Source organism: Amblyomma maculatum, chromosome 9 (genome assembly GCF_055883805.1).
Source record: "Amblyomma maculatum isolate TAMU_Amacu chromosome 9, ASM5588380v1, whole genome shotgun sequence".
In the NCBI taxonomy this organism is placed as follows: Eukaryota; Metazoa; Arthropoda; class Arachnida; order Ixodida; family Ixodidae; genus Amblyomma; species Amblyomma maculatum.
Genome location: NC_139352.1, coordinates 44527815 through 44546510, shown reverse-complemented (window position 1 = coordinate 44546510; position 18696 = coordinate 44527815). Strand labels below are relative to the sequence as shown.

At 45.2% G+C, this 18696-nt stretch overlaps 1 protein-coding gene across 4 annotated transcripts in view; it reads right to left on the bottom strand.

Moving 5' to 3' along the window:
• Positions 1-18459, bottom strand: part of LOC146178973 (uncharacterized) — a 152060-nt gene extending 133601 nt beyond the window's left edge. For 2 of the 4 annotated variants that reach the window (XM_084578679.1, XM_084578681.1), the window contains exon 1: positions 18210-18459. In XM_084578679.1, coding sequence (XP_084434805.1) covers positions 18210-18222 — 13 coding nt within the window. In that variant the 5' untranslated portion in view covers positions 18223-18459. The remainder of the gene's footprint in view (positions 1-18209) is intronic. The other 2 variants (XM_084578682.1, XM_084578683.1) reach the window with 2 other exon arrangements.
• Positions 18460-18696: the final 237 nt, after the last annotated feature.

The window sequence follows — 18696 nt, the reverse complement described above, 5'->3', positions numbered from 1 at the left end:
CTGGGAAAGGTTTCAAATGGAATTGGAGATTATTACAATTCCATTGGGAAAGGTTCCAAATGGAATTGGAGATTATTACAATTCCATTGGGAAAGGTTCCAAATGGAATTGGAGATTATTAGAATTCCATTGGGAAAGGTTCCAAATGGAATTGGAGATTATTACAATTCCATTGGGAAAGGTTCCAAATGGAATTGGAGATTATTACAATTCCATTGGGTAAGGTTCCAAATGGAATTGGAGATTATTACAATTCCATTGGGTAAGGTTCCAAGTGGAATTTGAAATTAAATGTGACCCAATTGGAGCTAATTGTATTATATATCTCCCAAATAATTAGCTGGTTGGCCTAAAAAAACTATGGCACATGTATACACAGTATGGCGCGACTGTCATTCATTTCTCAGCTTTCACGCCACAATTCGTTGCATCCATTTGTAGCGGCGGTCGTGAAAACTATAATTGTTCCTCTAGTTGAGCCTTAACTCACATGTACAGCCTAGTTCTTGGCCACGTGTAGTGGTGGGGAGCTGGTGCCGATCAGCGACTGTAAAAGTTTCATTTGTGAGTTGTCGCACGGAGCGGAGCCGGCAAATACGCGAAGCGGCACTGGCCGCCCACGCAGTTTTGTTGAACATCGAGTATTTCATCGTTTCACTTCGATACCCTCCCGAGAATGTGTAACCTATTTAAAAAAATTAACAATGTTCAGTAAAAATATAGTGTTATTTTATCATGGCAAATTCTTTTCTGTGCGTGAAACTTAGTGCGCATAGTGTTTGGGCCGTAGTTTCGTACCACGTGTGGCCGCCATTGGCAGCTTTCCTGCGTCCCGCGGTTCGCGGCAGCAGCTTTCTTTTTTTTTTTGTGCGTGTGCGATTGCACGCAGTATGCTCGCATGCCTTCATCCACCTGTGTGCGCTGGAAGGACAACAATTGTGCCAGTTCGTAGTGTGAAAGGATTATCCCCTTGGCGCAATTAACAATAGTTCACGGCGATAACACATTGATGGATGACCCCGGCGAAAGCGACCGCGTTTGGAAGTGAGTACAGCGACCGAGTTTCGTGGAAATCTGCACAGCGAAGATTATATGAATATGTACGCATAACAGAGCAGTGAATCTACGAACACATTGTAACGCAGAGAGCATTAAGAAGCTTGTTAAATCGAAAACCAAGCGTAGTCGGCACGGTGGCGTCCGTGTATGTCGAGTACCGAAGAAGAACGCGTTCCACTCTTGCAATCTTGCGAATCTTATGACCAACGTCCTTGTTTATGGTTAACAAAGGCGTTGGTTAAACAAGTGGCCTTCACAGAATTGAAGCTCTTTTTTTCTAATATGCTTGCTTGCGCAAATAGCGTGCTCAGTAATTCTCATTTTGATTAAAGCAGGTTGCAGGGGGCACTGCCTGCGCTGAAGCGCATCACAGTGAAAACTAAATGCATAACTGCCCCTGAACAATGCGATAATCGCCCAAGCTCGCGAGCTTGAAAGTGGTTGTGCACCACTACAAAAAACAGCATTTCAGATGCGACTGCCTTTTCTACACTTGAAATTATTGAAGCGCGTTTTATCACTTTATTTTATTTCAGGTATGGCCTGTATGATACTGCTTCTGAACTGTTTAGCTTATTTTTTCTTCGCAACGTAACATCAATTCATGTACTGTTTGGATGTGGTTGTTATAGAGCTGCTTTTCCTAAAGAAAACTAGTTCCCTTGTAAGTAATTATTTATACCTTGCTTCTTTTTTAGGTCTGGGGATAAAGCCAAGGACTGCTGGCGCCAAGGGCTCATATTTGTGGCGTTCTTAATTCTGTTAATAAATTATTCCACTGTATTCTGTGAAAACTGTCTTTTGTGATTGTTTCTGCACAGATTACATATGCATGTAATCTTATTATTTGGTTTAAAGTGATGTTAACCGTTATGTACAGACCAAGCATAAGAAGTTAAAAATAAAAGCTGCAACTGGCGACAGTGTAAATAAGGAATGTCGTAGTATTAATTGGGACTAGAAGCGACCTAGTTCCACCTGGAACCAATTGGCAACTGGTTTCAGTTGGGACCAGCTGGCAACTGCTCCCAGTTGGAACCAGCTGGCAACTGCTCCCAGTTGGAACCAGCTGGCAACTGCTCCCAGTTGGAACCAGCTAGCAACTGGTTTCAGCTGGGATTTATTCCATAACCCAGTTGAACTGGTTCCAGATGGAACCAGCTGAAGACCAGTTCTATATGTTCACCTGGGATGCCACCAAAAGAAGTAGAAGCGTGACTACTGTAAAAGCAGAAGTTTATGGCGAATAAGGAAAAATAGCAGAACAGAAGGGCGAGGAAGAAAGGCGGAGAGAGTGCATACGGCTTGAGAGAGAGGATAGAAGTAGAGGGAAAGGGGAAAGCAAAAGCGTTAATTTAAAGTATAGGAGGAGAGTACGGCGGGAGCAGGCGAGAGGGGTTGTGCTCAATTTGAGCCGTCTGATACGAAATGTTTCGTGGTAGATATGAGCGCGCAGAAGAGAAATGAGCACACCCCGCAAGAAGCAGAGTTGACGACGCTTGGCGACTCCTCCCACTGCTTTGATGACATCACGCACCTCATGAATTAACCTTGCCTTTTATAACGGGTGTTTGTCCGGTACACAAAAATATCTGCCACTTCTCCAGTCATAGATCCCCTGACTCCTTTGTAACAATCAAGATCTGGGAAATGAGGCCAGCTGAAGGTTGATCATCTGTGGGAGGAGTTTAAATGCACATATGCACACGTATCACTCAAATTATTTGCCTGATGAACATAAGGCAAAGCCGGAATACTTACAGAACTGCAACGAATTTTGCATTGCCGCGTATAGTAATTGTCTCGCACTTTTGTTACAAGCACAAAAATCCTAAACATTATTCAGTACCGCTGAGTTACCGAATTCGGACACACATTTGGCCTGGTTTTTTGAAGTGGCCGGAGAGCGGCAGATGATTTCACCCGCCATTTTCTGTACGTACTCTGCCCACCCTCACAATCGTAGACATCACTTCTGGGCCAATAGGCCGGCCAGAATGTTACCCTGGGTTTTTTCGCTTTACCACATCTCCTTCTGCGCCATAGCCCTAAACTGACATACGATAAGAAGTCCGGTACCGAGGCTGTCACGTGAAAGCAAGAGGAAAACATAGTAGGGAAAATCGTGTAGTATTTTGGTTCCTTTTGTGTCCAGGCTGATACTGCCTGTTCTTTTCTAGAGTCACTGTTGCGCATAAATCTGGCTCCTGCGGGTTTATAGTGAGCCAAATGAGCCCCGTTTCATGCTTGGTGGGAGATGATGTCAGATCCAGTATGTCTATTCACGCTGCCCGTGTCCGTTTTTTACCCATTCTCATCATGAAAAAGGGGGTAAAGAAATATTTTAGCTCTTAGTGGAAAACATACAGCTAAAAATTTAGTTCAATCAACTGGAGAAGGTACGAGCTGGAGAAAGGGCCTAAAGACTGAGGACCTTCTCGATAGAAACATCCTCTGTCCTGAATATATGCTACGATTGTCTGTAATTATATTTTAACCTTCGTTTCCTAAGACACTATAGTAGCCCCACTGGGAAGAAAAGCGGGATCTGTCGCAGATTTTCAACTTCCGATTCGGCAGTTCGGAACAGTGATCTGTCACCTGCAAAGGCAGGTCCCGCGAAAAGACAGCTGCCGCCTCCCGTGAGCAAGCCATAAAGAATAGACAGATGGAGAGCGAGAGGAAGAGACATCTTTATTTCTTTGTGAGTGGAGGGAAAGACCAGATGAGGGTTGTTACTGAAATATGAAATATAAATCCAGTTACGAGGTGAGCATGGTGACACGTTTTATACGCTCTCTCATATGGATCGTGTGTTTGGATAATGCATGCTATGTATGCGTGGCTGGCATAACGTGATTAGTCGTGTTTCTGAGATCAGAACGAAGTTGTTATGCCACCCCATGTCACAGCTGACAAAAATCTGATGCCCTCGGAAATTGTATTCCTGTCCGGAGTCCGGGTGTCTACCACGAGTCATAAAACAGCGGAGAACAACAGGACCGGAAAGACAAGCACTGTGAAGCCAGCGCGCAGCATCCTTCCTGTTTCGTTCTTCTGCGCTTGCTGTTTGGTCACGAAAGAATAACCAAATTTCCCAAGCTGCTACCGTAAGTGGCTGCGCTCGATGGTAGGAGAGTTAGTGTGGGCGTGGAAGCCGTTGCAGCCCACGGGTGAGTTGCCAATCCATCGTAATGCAGCATCCAAGCCCACCTAGAAGCAGACGCACCATATAAGTGCTAGGGGAGAGAGGGGGAAGGAGGAGAGACCACGTCTAAGCCTACCGTTGATTTCTCCTAGAGCAGGCAATAACATTTAGTTTACTTTCCTTCGCTTCTGTCTTTTTAATATCGCTCTCTCCGTCAGTACATTTGGCTCCCTGCTAAAGACATTTTTTTTTTTACCGTTTTCGTCTTACTGGCAAGATTTTCTTCTCCGGACACGAAGTTTACTGTGCGCGATCTTAGTGGACCTTATCACATTACCAGCCGTCATCGACCGCACTCCGTCCTCATCGCCAGAAAGTCTTATTGGAGACTAGCTTGCCGCGCGATACTGATAACTAAACGAGATAACTGGGTGTCGTAAAAACGGACGGTTCATCAGCTCTCGACGAAGTGGGCCTACTGTAGAGCCCGGGCTTGGTCGAGATAGAAACGGAAAAGCAAGGAGATCATTGAGGCTCGTTTCGAGAGTCACGCGCCTGCGGAAATCGAGCAACGAGAGCATCCTCCTGGGAGAAACGTTAGATAGAATCCTCGCTTCGCGAACCTGGCTCGTTGAGACGAAGAAACAGACGCACAATAAAAGCGTGCAGCAGTGTAGAAGCCGCGAGAATTATCAAAAAAGCCGTCGCGGAAAATTCGCGTTAATTTTCGCTCAATTTCAATTTCCCGTTTATTTGAACTTGTGTTTCATTGCTTACGAATTGAAAGACAATATAATTCCAACGAAATCACTATTGCCTTCGAGTTTTTACAAACCTAGTTTCGATTTGTTTCAAGGATCAGGCATACCCTAAAATCAATTTTCCCTGGGCCAACTTTAAAAGTTACTATCGCTTCACGCAGATATTTACGTGCGTCGCCTGCAGCTATTATGGGCAGATGAAGTAGGGAAGGGTGACTGAACGTTGAAGGAGAACAACGTGCGATTGGACGCGCGGGCACTCCTACGGTCAAAATATACACTTTCTTGCGCCTCCTCGGCACTGCATCCTTCTATAGACACTGAGTACAGGCGAGCTAAAGCATCTCCCAAGAGAGTTAGGACAAGGAATAATAAAACAGATTTAGCCCGAAGAGAAATCAGCGAAGTTGCGAAACGTTAGGGCCAAATACAATTAGCTGGCATGCCGTAGGCGTTCGGGATTAATAAACTTTGCGATGTATGCGTGCGTGAAAGAGAGGGAGAGAGAGAGAGAGACAGACTGCTTTTTTTTTAGCTGCATCGCGTGTGATTATATGTATGAGATAAAGGACTCGAATTGGATATGGAAACACGAGAAAGCCGGAAACTTTATCCCGAAAAGAGTTAAGGAAGGCAATTTCCCTCAAGGCAGGAGAGCGTGTGCTTAGATTGTAAAGGAAGAGCAGCACTAAAACTAAGCAACCAGAGACCGTTTTTCTTCTGATTTTTTTTATTTGCAGCATATAAAGCCGAGCTTTCACTAAAATAAGGTAAAAACAAGCCGCTGATGCATCTTTGATTTCCCGCCTAAACTCATTCATAATGGTATGCAAATGCTGGAAACCCGAAAACACTGAAGCCAGAGTAACTAAGCTGCGTGATTGCGCATACACTCCACGTGATTGAACTCCACTCGCGACCGCTCTGATTCTCTGAGTCTATTTTTCCATCGTTTTCAGTACTAGCCTGACCGTGAGCCTTGTCATATATGCATCGCTTCATTTTAGATCTACGAAGGTCCTGGTACACAACAAAACATTTCACCATTGAAATGCTGGTGGCTCAGCAAAGTTGGTCTTTTATTTCAAATTCAAATTTAATTATCAATTGTTCGAAATGCGCTCATATTTCGAAAATATACCCCTGCCACATCGAAGTACAACTGACCTAAAATAGGAGAGGGTTATCGGCCTTTTAGTGCACATTGACCCCAAACGAAAATTATTCGCTTTTTTCCTTCAGCTTACCCAACCTGTCCGTGTGGGGTCGTTGCAATTTCCACTGACTACCCCCCACCCTTTCCAATGCCTTTCATGCTGCCCGTAGCTCTCTCAAGCGGCAGCTACCTCCCCTGAAAATCTATCTCCAAAGGTTCTCTGCACCTCCTTTCTCACTCTCTCTTCTCTCCCTCTCTCTTAGGTCCTCTTCGTATCTCCATCCTTTCAAGGGTGTTCATCTCTAATGGCATCTTCGATGAACTTCCGCCGGAGTTGCCGCAGAGCCAACACGCCGCTCCGGAGCTAGCTTTATAAGGGAGCACTGCACGCAGTAATGCAATTATCGACTATTAAATTATCGGGGATGAAATTATCGAAGATGAAATTATCGGAGATGAAATAGAGCACTGATGCGCACCAGTGCTCACCGCGGTCGTTTATTTCAGATACTATAGCAGTCATCATTCGACATAGCCAATCATGCCAAGCTTATTAAACAGAAGAACAAACTTTACCACCGTTTATTCAGTCTCCTGACTCGGAGTAGGAGGAATTCAGCACCTTCTAGAAATGAATAAATAGACGTTTAAATGAAGCAAAATTACAAGCCATATGATTGTGCCTGCGTGGCCTAGGGGAAACGTGTCTGCGTCAGAATGCAAGGGACCAGGCAGGCCGACTCTGATATCACCCTCCCATATGAAAAGAGAGGCCCGAGTTGGCAGCTCCTGCCAAAGATAATGTCAGACAACTATACGTACTACGTTCAGCGCGCGGTCATGTCACCTGCCAGCTACCGCCTGCCAATCTCATGCTGATGATTTTAACACGATGACGTTATGTCCCGTTCGCCAAAATACGGCGTCAGTGGCTGGCGTTGGCGTTGTGAGAGAAAAATCATGACCATGGTGCTGGCAGCCGACATGGCCGCGCACTGGGTGAGCACAGGGTTGCGTGACGTCACTTCTGGTAGGAGCTGCCAGCTAGGGCCTCTTCTTTCATATGGGAGGGTGATATCACAGTCAGCCTGTGATATCACCCTCCGTTACCCCTATATGCCACTAAGGCACGTTCATACGGCTTGGTTCATTCCCTTACTGCTTGGTCATTCCCTTAAACGCGGAGCTTAAGTGCCCTCCGTAATTTTTTCGAGCACAGCCTCGACGAGGACAACGGCGCATTTTCTGGTGAACGGGACCTTTAATGTTATTGCTTTAGAACATTTTACTTGCTATTTCTTAAAGCAAGTGCCCTAGACGTAAAAGCACCTCTTTTTTGCATTAGGTATCAGAAGTAACAAACCCCTTGCAGGGTTCGCTATATAGACGGTTTAAAAATTTAACCAATAAAACATGTCAGGGATGAAATAGCATCTTGTCTAACACACAATTACAATGTTTCGCATACAACTGCAACAAATTTATTTAGATGCAGGTTGCTAGGACAATACACTAATCCAATATCAGGCAGGTAAAAAAAATTATGTTATAAATTGTCGGCCTCTGCATAAACTTCCAAAATGCTGAGAACGATCAATAAAGGCCTTTCATTCACGAATTCTGTATTTCGCTGACAGGTATAAGTTGACAACCGAATAACAACCAAATTATAGAAAGCTCGCTCCAAAAAACGTGCTCTCTCAATTCTTAAGGAAGAATGCTGGAGCAGTTTTAAAATAACTAGGGAAGACTAGAAATCTCTAATGGTATAAGTATATAAATTTGACCTCGATATTCATTTCGAATTCCTTAAAAGTGAGGAACACAATGATGATGGTTTGGTGGGCGCTGTTTAACACAGACACAAAGAGAAGAAAACACGGGACTGACGCCTTTTTCACAACTGATTTATTGGGAAGACAAGGAAGCTTATTAAGAACCAAAACCTGAACCAAAAAGAAAGAGAAAACGAAACAGCGATCAAAACCTGCGAAGATAGCCGATATCTCTCTTCGATAACGAGAGCGAAGTGTTGCTGAGACAATTTCCACACGAGGCGATATAGAATGCTTCCATCACCTCCCTAATTTTTTGTTGTGAATGCCGATACAATACCCCTGTCTCTCCTGTCTCTCCAAACTTGGGTCGGCAATTATTGCATTCCCGGAGGTGTTCATTCACCCTTGAAGATTTGTCGTCATTTTGAATATACAAACAACGCCCGCTTTGTCCTGTGTATGCCAGCCCACAAAGAAATGGAATTTTATAGACAACGCCATTTACACAGCATACAAACGTCTTTCTTTGCTTCATTTTTGTATGCATACGAACGTTTCACAACCTAACACTGCCCAATTTTTCCTTGTGTGGAACGCAATGAATACCGTGGAATCTCCCAGCACGTAACTAAATCTCAACTTCGAAGACAACACAACTACATCAAATTAAATTAGGCTTTATCCAGTCTAAAGCCAACCAAATCAGGAGTCCCACAAGGAATTCTACTTGGACCTAATTCTTTTGCATTATACGGTAAGAATTCCCGGTAAAGGATATAATTTATACAGATGGCTGCACAGTTTGGATTTCTGGTAAGAACCTTAAAAGGACAAAAGAAACAACGTGTACAATCAGTTACAAAATTTTAAGAGATGTGAGTTTGTGGCAAAATATTTATTTTTGTGTGACCGGGCAAACATATAATGAACGAATTAGGTTCAATCACGAGAGTATATGCGCGCCTTATTCGGAGAACAAAAGTTCCAAAAAAAACTAGCGAGGCAACGAAGAAATAAATGTTTTTCCACAAATCAGCAACCCGCAAACTTTTGTCCCTGACTGTGCGTTTATAAATTGCAAGAAAGGTACTGAATGAATAGATTAAAGGCGCTCTAAACATAGACCAATAAATTAGGTTTTCGCTTTTATTTGGTTTCTCAGCTGTTAATAAATGGTCTTGGTTGGTTTGTGGGGTTTAACGGCCAAAAGCGACTTAGGCTATGAGAGACGCCGTAGTGGAGGACTTAGTAGCTGACAACGTAGACGAAAGCTAAACACATGCGTGGAAATAAAAAAAAACGCGTGTAATCTTTTCTTTTGCCACACTCAACCCCATCACCATGCGGGTTAAAACGCCTGATTCGTAAATACACCCATTGTAATTCTCTATCAGTCAGTCAGTCAGTTCAGTCGTTCAGTCGTGTCCGACTCTTCGTGACCCTATGGACCATCTCACGCCACGCTTTCCGGTCTCTCACTACCTTCCTAACATCACATAACTTCATCTGCAGTGCCTCGAGGATGCCATCTAACCATCGCGTTCGCTGCTTACCCCTTCTCCGGCGACCCTCAACCTTTCCCAACATCAAATCTTTCTTCAGCGACTCCTCTCTTCTCATCAGATGACCAAAGTAGCTGAGCTTTAACTTTAGAATTTGACCCTCCAATGCGCAGTCAGGGTTTATGGTCGACAATATCGACTGATTTGATCTTCTGGCAGTCCAAGGAACTCTCAAGAGTCTTCGCCAGCACCACAATTCAAACGCGTCAATTCTTCGGCGGTCAGCCTTTTTCACAGTCCAACTCTCGCATTTATACATCACAACTGGAAAGACCATAGCACGAGTTATACGGATCTTGATTGGCAGACTAATGTATCTGCTCTTTACTAGGCGGTCAAGGCTAACCATTGCTCTCTTTCCCAGAAGCAGGCGTCTCCTAATTTCATGGCTGCAGTCTCCTTCCGAGGTAATCTTGGAGCCCAAGAAGAGAAAATCTGTCACAGCTTCCACTTCTTGGCCATTGATGCTCCAGGACTTGATAGGGCAAGACGCCATGATCTTTGCCTTTTTAATGTTCAGTTTAAGCCCAAACTTCTCACTCTCTTCTTGTACGCGCATCAGAAGTCTCTTGAGTTCCACTTCACTTTCTGCCATTAAAGTGGTATCATCCGCATATCTAAGGTTGTTGATACGCTTAACAGCAATCTTCACTCCAGCTGAAGACTCGTCCAGACCGGCCTTCCTCATGATGCACTCTGCATATAGGTTAAATAGGCAGGGTGACAGTATGCAGCCTTGCCTCACTCCTTTCTCAATCGAAAACCAATCAGTAAGACCATGCCCAGTTCTGACTGTGGCCTCTTGTCCTTCATACAGGTTCCTGAGTAGACAGATGAGGTGAATTGGAACTCCCATCTCTTGGAGAGCTTGCCACAATCTGCTGTGATCTACGCAGTCAAACGCTTTCGCATAATCAATAAAGCAGAAGTACATTCTTCTCTATTTTCTATGGCTCTTAGCAAAAAGAATTACGTAGGACACTTAAACTACGCCTTTAGGATATGACGCGATAGCGTAGGCTACCACACCACGTATAAAGCCCCGCTCTAACCGAGCCTCATGAACGTGCCTGCGTGGCCTAGGGACAACGTCATTGCAAATGTGCGGCCAGGCTAGTTTTGGTGTCACCCTCTCGCATCAAAGGAAAGGACCGAGTTGGCAGCTCCTGCCAAACGTAACGTTAAGCAACTCTACAGCCAGTTGGCACTCGGCTATGTCAGCTACCAGCTAACGCCTGCCAACGCCATACTCGTGGTTGTTCGTTCAAAATTCCGGCGCTGACGCTGTATTTTCAGTGAACGGGGAAACTGCAGAGGAAGCGGCGATAGCACTAGCTATTACTAGTAGTAATGCTGACTTGATCTTCAGCGATTCCAAAACAGCCATACGAAGTTTGGCGAGGGGCAGAATATCTGTCACAGCGGCGCGATTGCTGAATCGGGCCACGGGGCGAGGGACTACGGAGGCGGAAATTGTCTGGGTACCAGCACACTCTGGGAATCCTGGGAACGAGACGGCTCACATGAATGCTCGAGGTTTCGTCAGCCGAGTAGGTGAACCGGACGTTCCGGGAAGGTCCACGAGAGATGGGCTGGTATCCTTTCATGATATTACTGATCATTTCAAACTTGAGCGGAGGATTTACCCACCCTCGGACAAGCAATTGGTGAAGGCACAGGAATGCGTCTGGCGACGATTGCAGGCTAGATGTTTCGTCAACCTATACGTGTTGAGCAAAATCTACCCGGACATTCAGCCGGAGTGCAAATGGTGTCAGGAATTGGCAACCTATGACCACATATTATGGAGCTGTAGCATAGCACCGCCACCGGCGGATATTATGTGTGATCCTTCCCTCGAGCAGTGGGAGGCCGTGTTGGCCAGCTCAGACCGGGTCGTCCAGACCAGGGCCGTGGAGTGGGCCACCCAGGTCGCCGTCAGCCATGGGTTGATGGCCATCTAACACGAAATCGTCCACACATGCTCTCTGACGAAAATAAAGTTTTTCCATTCATCCATCCATACCGGCATAGTGTTAAAAGAAGGAAGGTGCTTGAACCCCTAATCCGATTTCAGTAATACAATCGGTCACGCCGGACAATAATTCATAGATACGAAGGCTCGGAGTAAGATCGAGCTAGCCGCATACAAATCAACGCCATCAGAAACAACTACCCCACTCTAGGTAGACGCCAGTAAATGTCTGGGAAGAAAAGCAGTGATAGCCACTGCAGTTAACCGCAACGGAAGAGAAGTGGATCAGCTGAACGGTCCAGGCCAACAACTATCTAGAAGATGCGGAGAAAATTGCACTCGCCCTTGAAATTAACCATGCAAACAACCAAGGAAGAAAAAATTTTACTCAGCAATTCCCAAAGAGCCTGTCGAGCATTCTTCCTGGTGATGGATATGCAAAGAGGCACTCCAAATAATGGAACAGGAAAACAAGACTGGCAACTTGAAACACACTATTCTGTGGATACCGGCACACGAGGGAATCGACGGCAACGAGGCAGCCAACAGGATAGCCCGAGGGCATACTTTCTGTGGGACTGCACCACTTGCCCCAAAAAGCCGCCAATCTCTATCACATATTCGGAACTAATAGAATACTTCAAATCAGGAAGGAAACGACACGCAGAGCCCCACAAAGACCCCAGAAGACAGGAAGCAGTAGCCTGGAGAACATACAGGCTAGGGTTTTCTCAAATGTAGTAGAGTACCACAAAATTTGACTTGGAAAATTCAGAAACAATATATGCACCTGGTGCGGAGATGTTTCTGTCATCATTCACATGATATGGAATTGCAAGGAATTAGAGAAATATAAAACTGGAGCACTCAGCCAAACGGAGTGGGGTACGGAGGTGGCCCATACCCCAGGCCGAATAAATAATTGGTACAATATTGGTATTTTGTTGTATAGTATCCGACGCAACATAAGACCAGTGCATTACTACCACAGTACCAATAATGGGCCAGATTTTGTGCCACCTGGGACGGATCTCTCTGAACAGCGCAAGCTGCTTGTCAGGACCCGGGAGCCAGCCCAAGCCATTGTTGGTTGATTGGTTGGTTTGTGGGGTTTAACGTCCCAAAGCGACTCAGGATATGAGAGACGCCGTAGTGGAGAACTCCGGAAATTTCGACCACCGGGGATTCTTTAACGTGTTCTGACATCGCACAGCAGACGGGCGCCTTGCTTTTCGCCTCCATGGAAAAGCGGCCGCCGAGGCCGGGATTCGATCCCGCGTCCTTGGGAACAGTAGTCGAGCGCCGTAACCACTGCGCCACCCCGGCATTGTAATCCTGAACTAAGGAACCATCCACGCAATTCCATCAACGAAATAAAGTTGTTTATTCTCTCTCTCTCTCTCTCTCTCTCTCTCTCTCTCTCTCTCTCTCTCTCTCTCTATCTATCTATCTATCTATCTATCTATCTATCTATCTATCTATCTATCTATCTATCTATCTATCTATCTATCTATCTATCTATCTATCTATCTATCTATCTATCTATCTATCTATCTATCTATCTATCTATCTATCTATCTATCTATCTATCTATCTATCTATCTATCTATCTATCTATCTATCTATCTATCTATCTATCTATCTATCTATCTATCTATCTATCTATCTATCTGCAGAGATCATGAGGCAAATCTTCGGCTCATACGCGAGCGCGCTAGCGGTACGTATTCCCGCATCTATAAAGTCGCAGCTATTTTTGTATTGGCAAGGTATGGCGAGCGTTTGTTCGCCGAAACATGCTCCGTTAATTTCAGCCGAGACTACGCCTCAAACACCTTTTGCAATTTATAAAAAAAAAATCACCTTATGATTTGACATCACTCCGAGCACTAATCCAGGATCTGGGTAGAATATTCAATCCGTCAGTAATACCACGCGTTACCCTTTTGCAGTTTAGTGGTTTTCCTTTTCTGTGGGCCAATCTGGCATCAGCTGGTTCTTTACGACTTTTGTATGCTGTCGTGTCTGCGATACGCAGTCGGCTCAGAAATCTAGCGCACTCAACTCTCCATCAAACAGCGGGAAGCGTATCATCTGTGTACCGCCCAAAACCATCCACACAAATAAGAGGAAAAAAAAAAAGAAAAAAAAAAAACAGATATTCGCCAGGGACGTCTCTGCCGCTAACACAGGTCCCACTTCCACATCGGGCGCAGCTGGCGCCCCGGTTCCGTCCAATACTTCGATTTCCGGTTTCCTTTCGGTAGAAAACGTCCAGGCGGCTTTATGATGCCGGGGTTAGAGGCAAAAGAAAGGAAACTTAAAAGCAACTGAAAGAAGTGAGACCACAGTATAGTTCCTTTCGCAGGGACCGAAAAAAGCTAACTCACCTTGTTCTTGTATCTGAACTTTTTTTTTTTTTTTTTTGAGAACGAGCGAGTTTCTGAGCACACGCGCAAATTGCTGACCGCAGTCGGGAAGCTGCGCCGGACAGCGAGCTGCGCAAAGGACGCGACGTTCTTGAATTACGACCAAATAGAAGATTTCGTTCAAAGCCTAGCCGTTTTCCGCAACACATCACCGTTCCAATGTCTCGTTCCTTTTGATTGCGGTTAAATAGGTTAATTTGACCTGGCCAGTTGAGTCTCATACCAAGGACACTTTAGGGCTGACGTCAGAGTTTTGGCGTCGGCGTTTGCGCTGAGAGCGAAAAATCACGTACATTCGACACGTGACGGGAGACATTGCCGGACAGTGATTGGTTGCCGAGTGTTGTGACGTCACGGGACGCACAAGACAACAGTGAGTTGGCAGGAGCTGCCGAACCGGGTAGCTCCTTCGAAGGTGAAAATCGAACCCACCGAAAACCTTGCAACCCAACTCAGAAAAGATGCTGCCAGGCCACGTTCATGCGGCTTGGTTAGGTTAGGTTAGGTTAGGTTAGGTTAGGTTAGGTTAGGTTAGGTTAGGTTAGGTTAGGTTAGGTTAGGCTAGGTTAGGCTTCGTGAGTTGCAAAGCGCACGTACGTGAAAAAATATCTACAACAGCTGCAAAAGGAGCTTGATGGTTGTGCTAAGCGACATCGAAATTCTCCTTTTTGCACAGCGCGCTTTGCCTTGTCACGTGATTCAGCGTTTCCTGCTACTCCACCACCTTTATGACCGCCATTTTTGTGACCCGGTATCCCGTTCTACGTCTTCTTTTGCGCTTCAACATCACTTGTCATTTGTCCTCTTCCTCTTTGAACGCTTGTTACCGGCTTGTGCTGTATTAAGTTTCCCTAACATATTTTTGTATATCGGCGAAACGTCAGTCTTGAAGATAAAAGCAAACAACAAATCGAACACCTCGAGGCCACCACGCCGAAAGCAGCACCGAACATTACGAAAGGAAACGGTCGTAGAAACCGAGTAAACGAGCGCAGTCTGCAGAATAACTGTTTCCGTTCAAAAGTTTCCCGAAGTACAGTCCCCGGACTGACTGACGCGGAAGCGTTGCCGCAAAGGGAGACAGCAGCGATCGATAGTGAATTTTTGTTTTTTGTTCAGAGAACATACAGAGCGCTATGAAACGCCGGCAGCTGCGACGGAGCGTTTCCGGTAGAGAGCGCCGTCTTTGCGGCTTTGCTGTTGTAGAAACGCTCTGGTTCAAAACTAGTTTTGAAGAACGTATTTCTCCGCTCCTAAATTTACTGCGTTCCCTTTTCTGGCTCGGACGCTGTCGAACTGACAAAAGCTAGAAAAGGACGTAACTCGGCAGTAACGAGAATTATCGCACACTGCCTCAACACCGATAACACTTTCTACTAATATTGAACCAAAAGATTGCGCAGTGCCAACGCACGAGTAATAATTTTCTTTCTTTTTCTCCTTTCTTCTTTTCCGAAGAAATCAGATAAAAACAAAAACCCTTACTGCTTGCCTTTTAGTTGTTTGTCGCGTTTAACGTCCCAAGCGACTCAGGCTATGAGAGACGCCGTAGTGGAAGGCTCCAGAAATTTCTACCACCCGGGGTTCTTTAACGTGCACTGACATTGCACAGCATACGGGCGCCTTGCCTTTAGCCTCTGTCGAAAAGTGGCCGCCACGGCCGGGATTCGATCCCGCGTCCTTGGGCACAGCACTCAAGGGCCCTGACCACTGCACTGCGCCACCACTTTTTTTTTTTATTGCGTGGAAGTACTTCAAGCCCGATTTATTCAGGTCACATCCCTCAACCTGCCATATCAGTCACACCAGCATCGAGGTCTCACTTTGCTCCCACATCGAAGTTTCGGGAGACATATACATGCATCTAGTAAAAAGGTAACCAGGCAGGATGTCGCTCCTCCTGCCCAGCATATACCCCCCGCTCCATACTGCTCTCTGAACAGTGACTTCGATGAACGTGGTGGCTCTGCGTGGCGGTCTGTCATGCGGCTCTTCCACAGGCTAAACAGCCCCATGAGCACAAAAAGATATCATTGCACCTCAGAAGCCTCCACTGCAGGCACAACTCTTACAGTATATGGCGTAATATCAATGTCCTTTTTGAGAGTCCATTGAAGAATGCCCCGCCCCACAAAAAAAAAAAAAAAAAAAAAAAAAACACTGCATCACGGCAATACACAGAGCAATGATCTATAGTTTCTGGCTGCTGGCACAGGCGACAGTCCACTGACCATGGCACAAAAGTCCCATTTGCACGAAGCCACGTATTGACAGGTAAGGTTGACGTGGGAAGTTTAAAAAAGAAAGTCTTTGCGGCTGATTGTATACATATCCGTTAAACCCGCTTTAATACACTGTTGTCTAGAAAGGGGAGGTAAGGCTGCCAATACATCGGTACAGGAAATAATGTCTCAATAAGAACGTTTCTCAACTGTCTTCTGCATAGACTGTATAGGTATTCTAAGGAAAATCGTACAGTGAAGAAATAGAATGTGTCGGCAACTTCCTTAACAAAACCTCACAAAGAGCCCTCACTCTAATGACAAGTGGGCGCTAACAAATCAGTCAAATGGGCACTTAACCGACTAATAAACACAGCTAGGAGGAAGGGATGGCTTGCCGTTTTAAAAAAGAAAAATCCAGAAACAAGCTGATGAGCAAACAAGTGCTGAAGAACAGCTCCACCAGCCTCCAGAGGGAGAAACAAATTATCTCGACGCATAGGCTCCCACTGAGAGCGCCACACAAAAGTAGGAAAAATTCAATGCATGGACTGTACTTTGTTTCTTGCACAATGCAACACCTGCAATACATAGATAAGCTTCGAAATCAAGAAGACATTGCAAACTTGTGCTCGTACAAATAGAGACAGTTCCCTAGGCATCTAAGCCTGGGTTTGTCGCCTAACTGACGACATCCGAGCATCCCAGTGAGGCTTAATATTGCGATGTTGGTGCAAGGGAACCACCAAATACTTTAAGTCATCGTAGTCACACCTGATAACGGAAAAAAAAAATTACGTTTTGTACCCCAATGACGTAATCAGAACTCATTTCATTTATCAAGGTTACGAGACGCCCCCGAAATATTCCAAAAACGTTCAGTTACGCGCAAAACCTCGATCACACTCTTTATATCAGAACAGAAAAGGGCAATGTCATCATCATAAGCCAAAATTTTAATTTCACATTTCAAAAGTGAGAAGACACGAACTACTTCGTTCCTGATGATACTACGACATAGGGGCTCAAGATATAACGCGAATAACAAATGCGATAGCGGACAGCCCTCTCTAACAGATGATTTAAGCGGAATACGTTTCACAAAGTTTTAATTAACAATCAGTCTTGTAGTGGCCGTTTTATAAGACAGTTTAACACCTTAAAGCAAGACATCGCCAATATTAGCACTCTCCTATAAAGCAAAGCAAAAAATCATGACGCACCTTATCAAAAGCTTTTGCCAGATCAATCTAATTTAGGGACACTTGATGAGTGTCAGATGAGGTCAATCGAGTGCACTGCGCCACAGCGGCGGGGTTGATTGCTTTTTTTATTCCGTGCTTTTGTCTCTCGCTCTGGTTTTTCACCATTATATTACAATATAGTGTTATTTTATATCTAACGTTACGTGCATATTTTCTGAAGCACTTTGTAGATGCAGAGCTTCAGGCAACTAGAGGAAGGCTGGTACCTATAGAGAAAACCAGTGGTTACCCGATGCCACTCTGCGTCCATTGATTCATTGATTGATTGATTGATTGATTGATTGATTGATTGATTGATTGATTGATTGATTGATTGATTGATTGATTGATTGATTGATTGATTGATTGATTGATTGATTGATTGATTGATTGATTGATTGAAACTTTAATTTCCACCAATTTAGGAGGGCCCCCTACTCCCCGCTCTTGGCACGCAGGCCTGAGGAATGGGGGCTAGAACCTCAACGACTAAGGACTGGTGAATATGCATTGGTTATTCGCGGCCTCAGCCGCCAGGCGGACGGCTTTCTGCTGGTCAGCGGGGACGTCGCTTCGCAGCAACCTAGGCTTCTCTGCTTTTAATGTTGTCTCTAGCACCCGGAGACTTAGGGCATTCCCAAAGTATCTGGTCGACTGTGCACTTTCGGTATCACGAGGCGAACGCTCAAAGCGAAGCAATCACTATGGTTATGTACGAGAAATGATGGATAAGTATATTCATATAGTGTACCGATGACTGTGGCCCCCGGCAGCTTCATTTAATGGAAGACAAAGATAACTGATTGAACACGCCCACTCTCGCGAAAGCATTTGTGAATTCTTGCTAACCGGAGGACGTCCTCATCAAAACTCACCACGTTGTACCATGACTGCACGGCTGACTACAAGTGATGGAGGTGCAACCGTTTTCTGGTCCCGGAGTTCCAGAGCCGAGCACAGCCTGCCACTCCCGTGATGCCGGAGCCCGCACACCAAACTGCATCACGCTTCTTCCGCTGCCATCTCTGCCACCTCAGCGCAGCATTGCGAATCTGCTATCTTTTAGCGTCAGAGGCGACACCCACGAAAAGAATTTGTTGGCTTCTTACGAACGCGCGAATTCTTAGAATATGTGGGATGACATGGTCATCCTCTAAAAGGCGATAAAAAACACCGAAAAGAAGATCGACCATGTGCTATTTCACTTTTCATCTAGTGCGATAACGGACAAGTGGCTGAGCAAAAATAATCTAAAATATATTTCAACGAGAACCTGTCAGTTCATACGAAGGCACTGCTGTGGCTGGTCAAGGGCAAAAACAAAAAAAAAAAAAGGAATAGATGCTTACTAGGGTTAAAAAC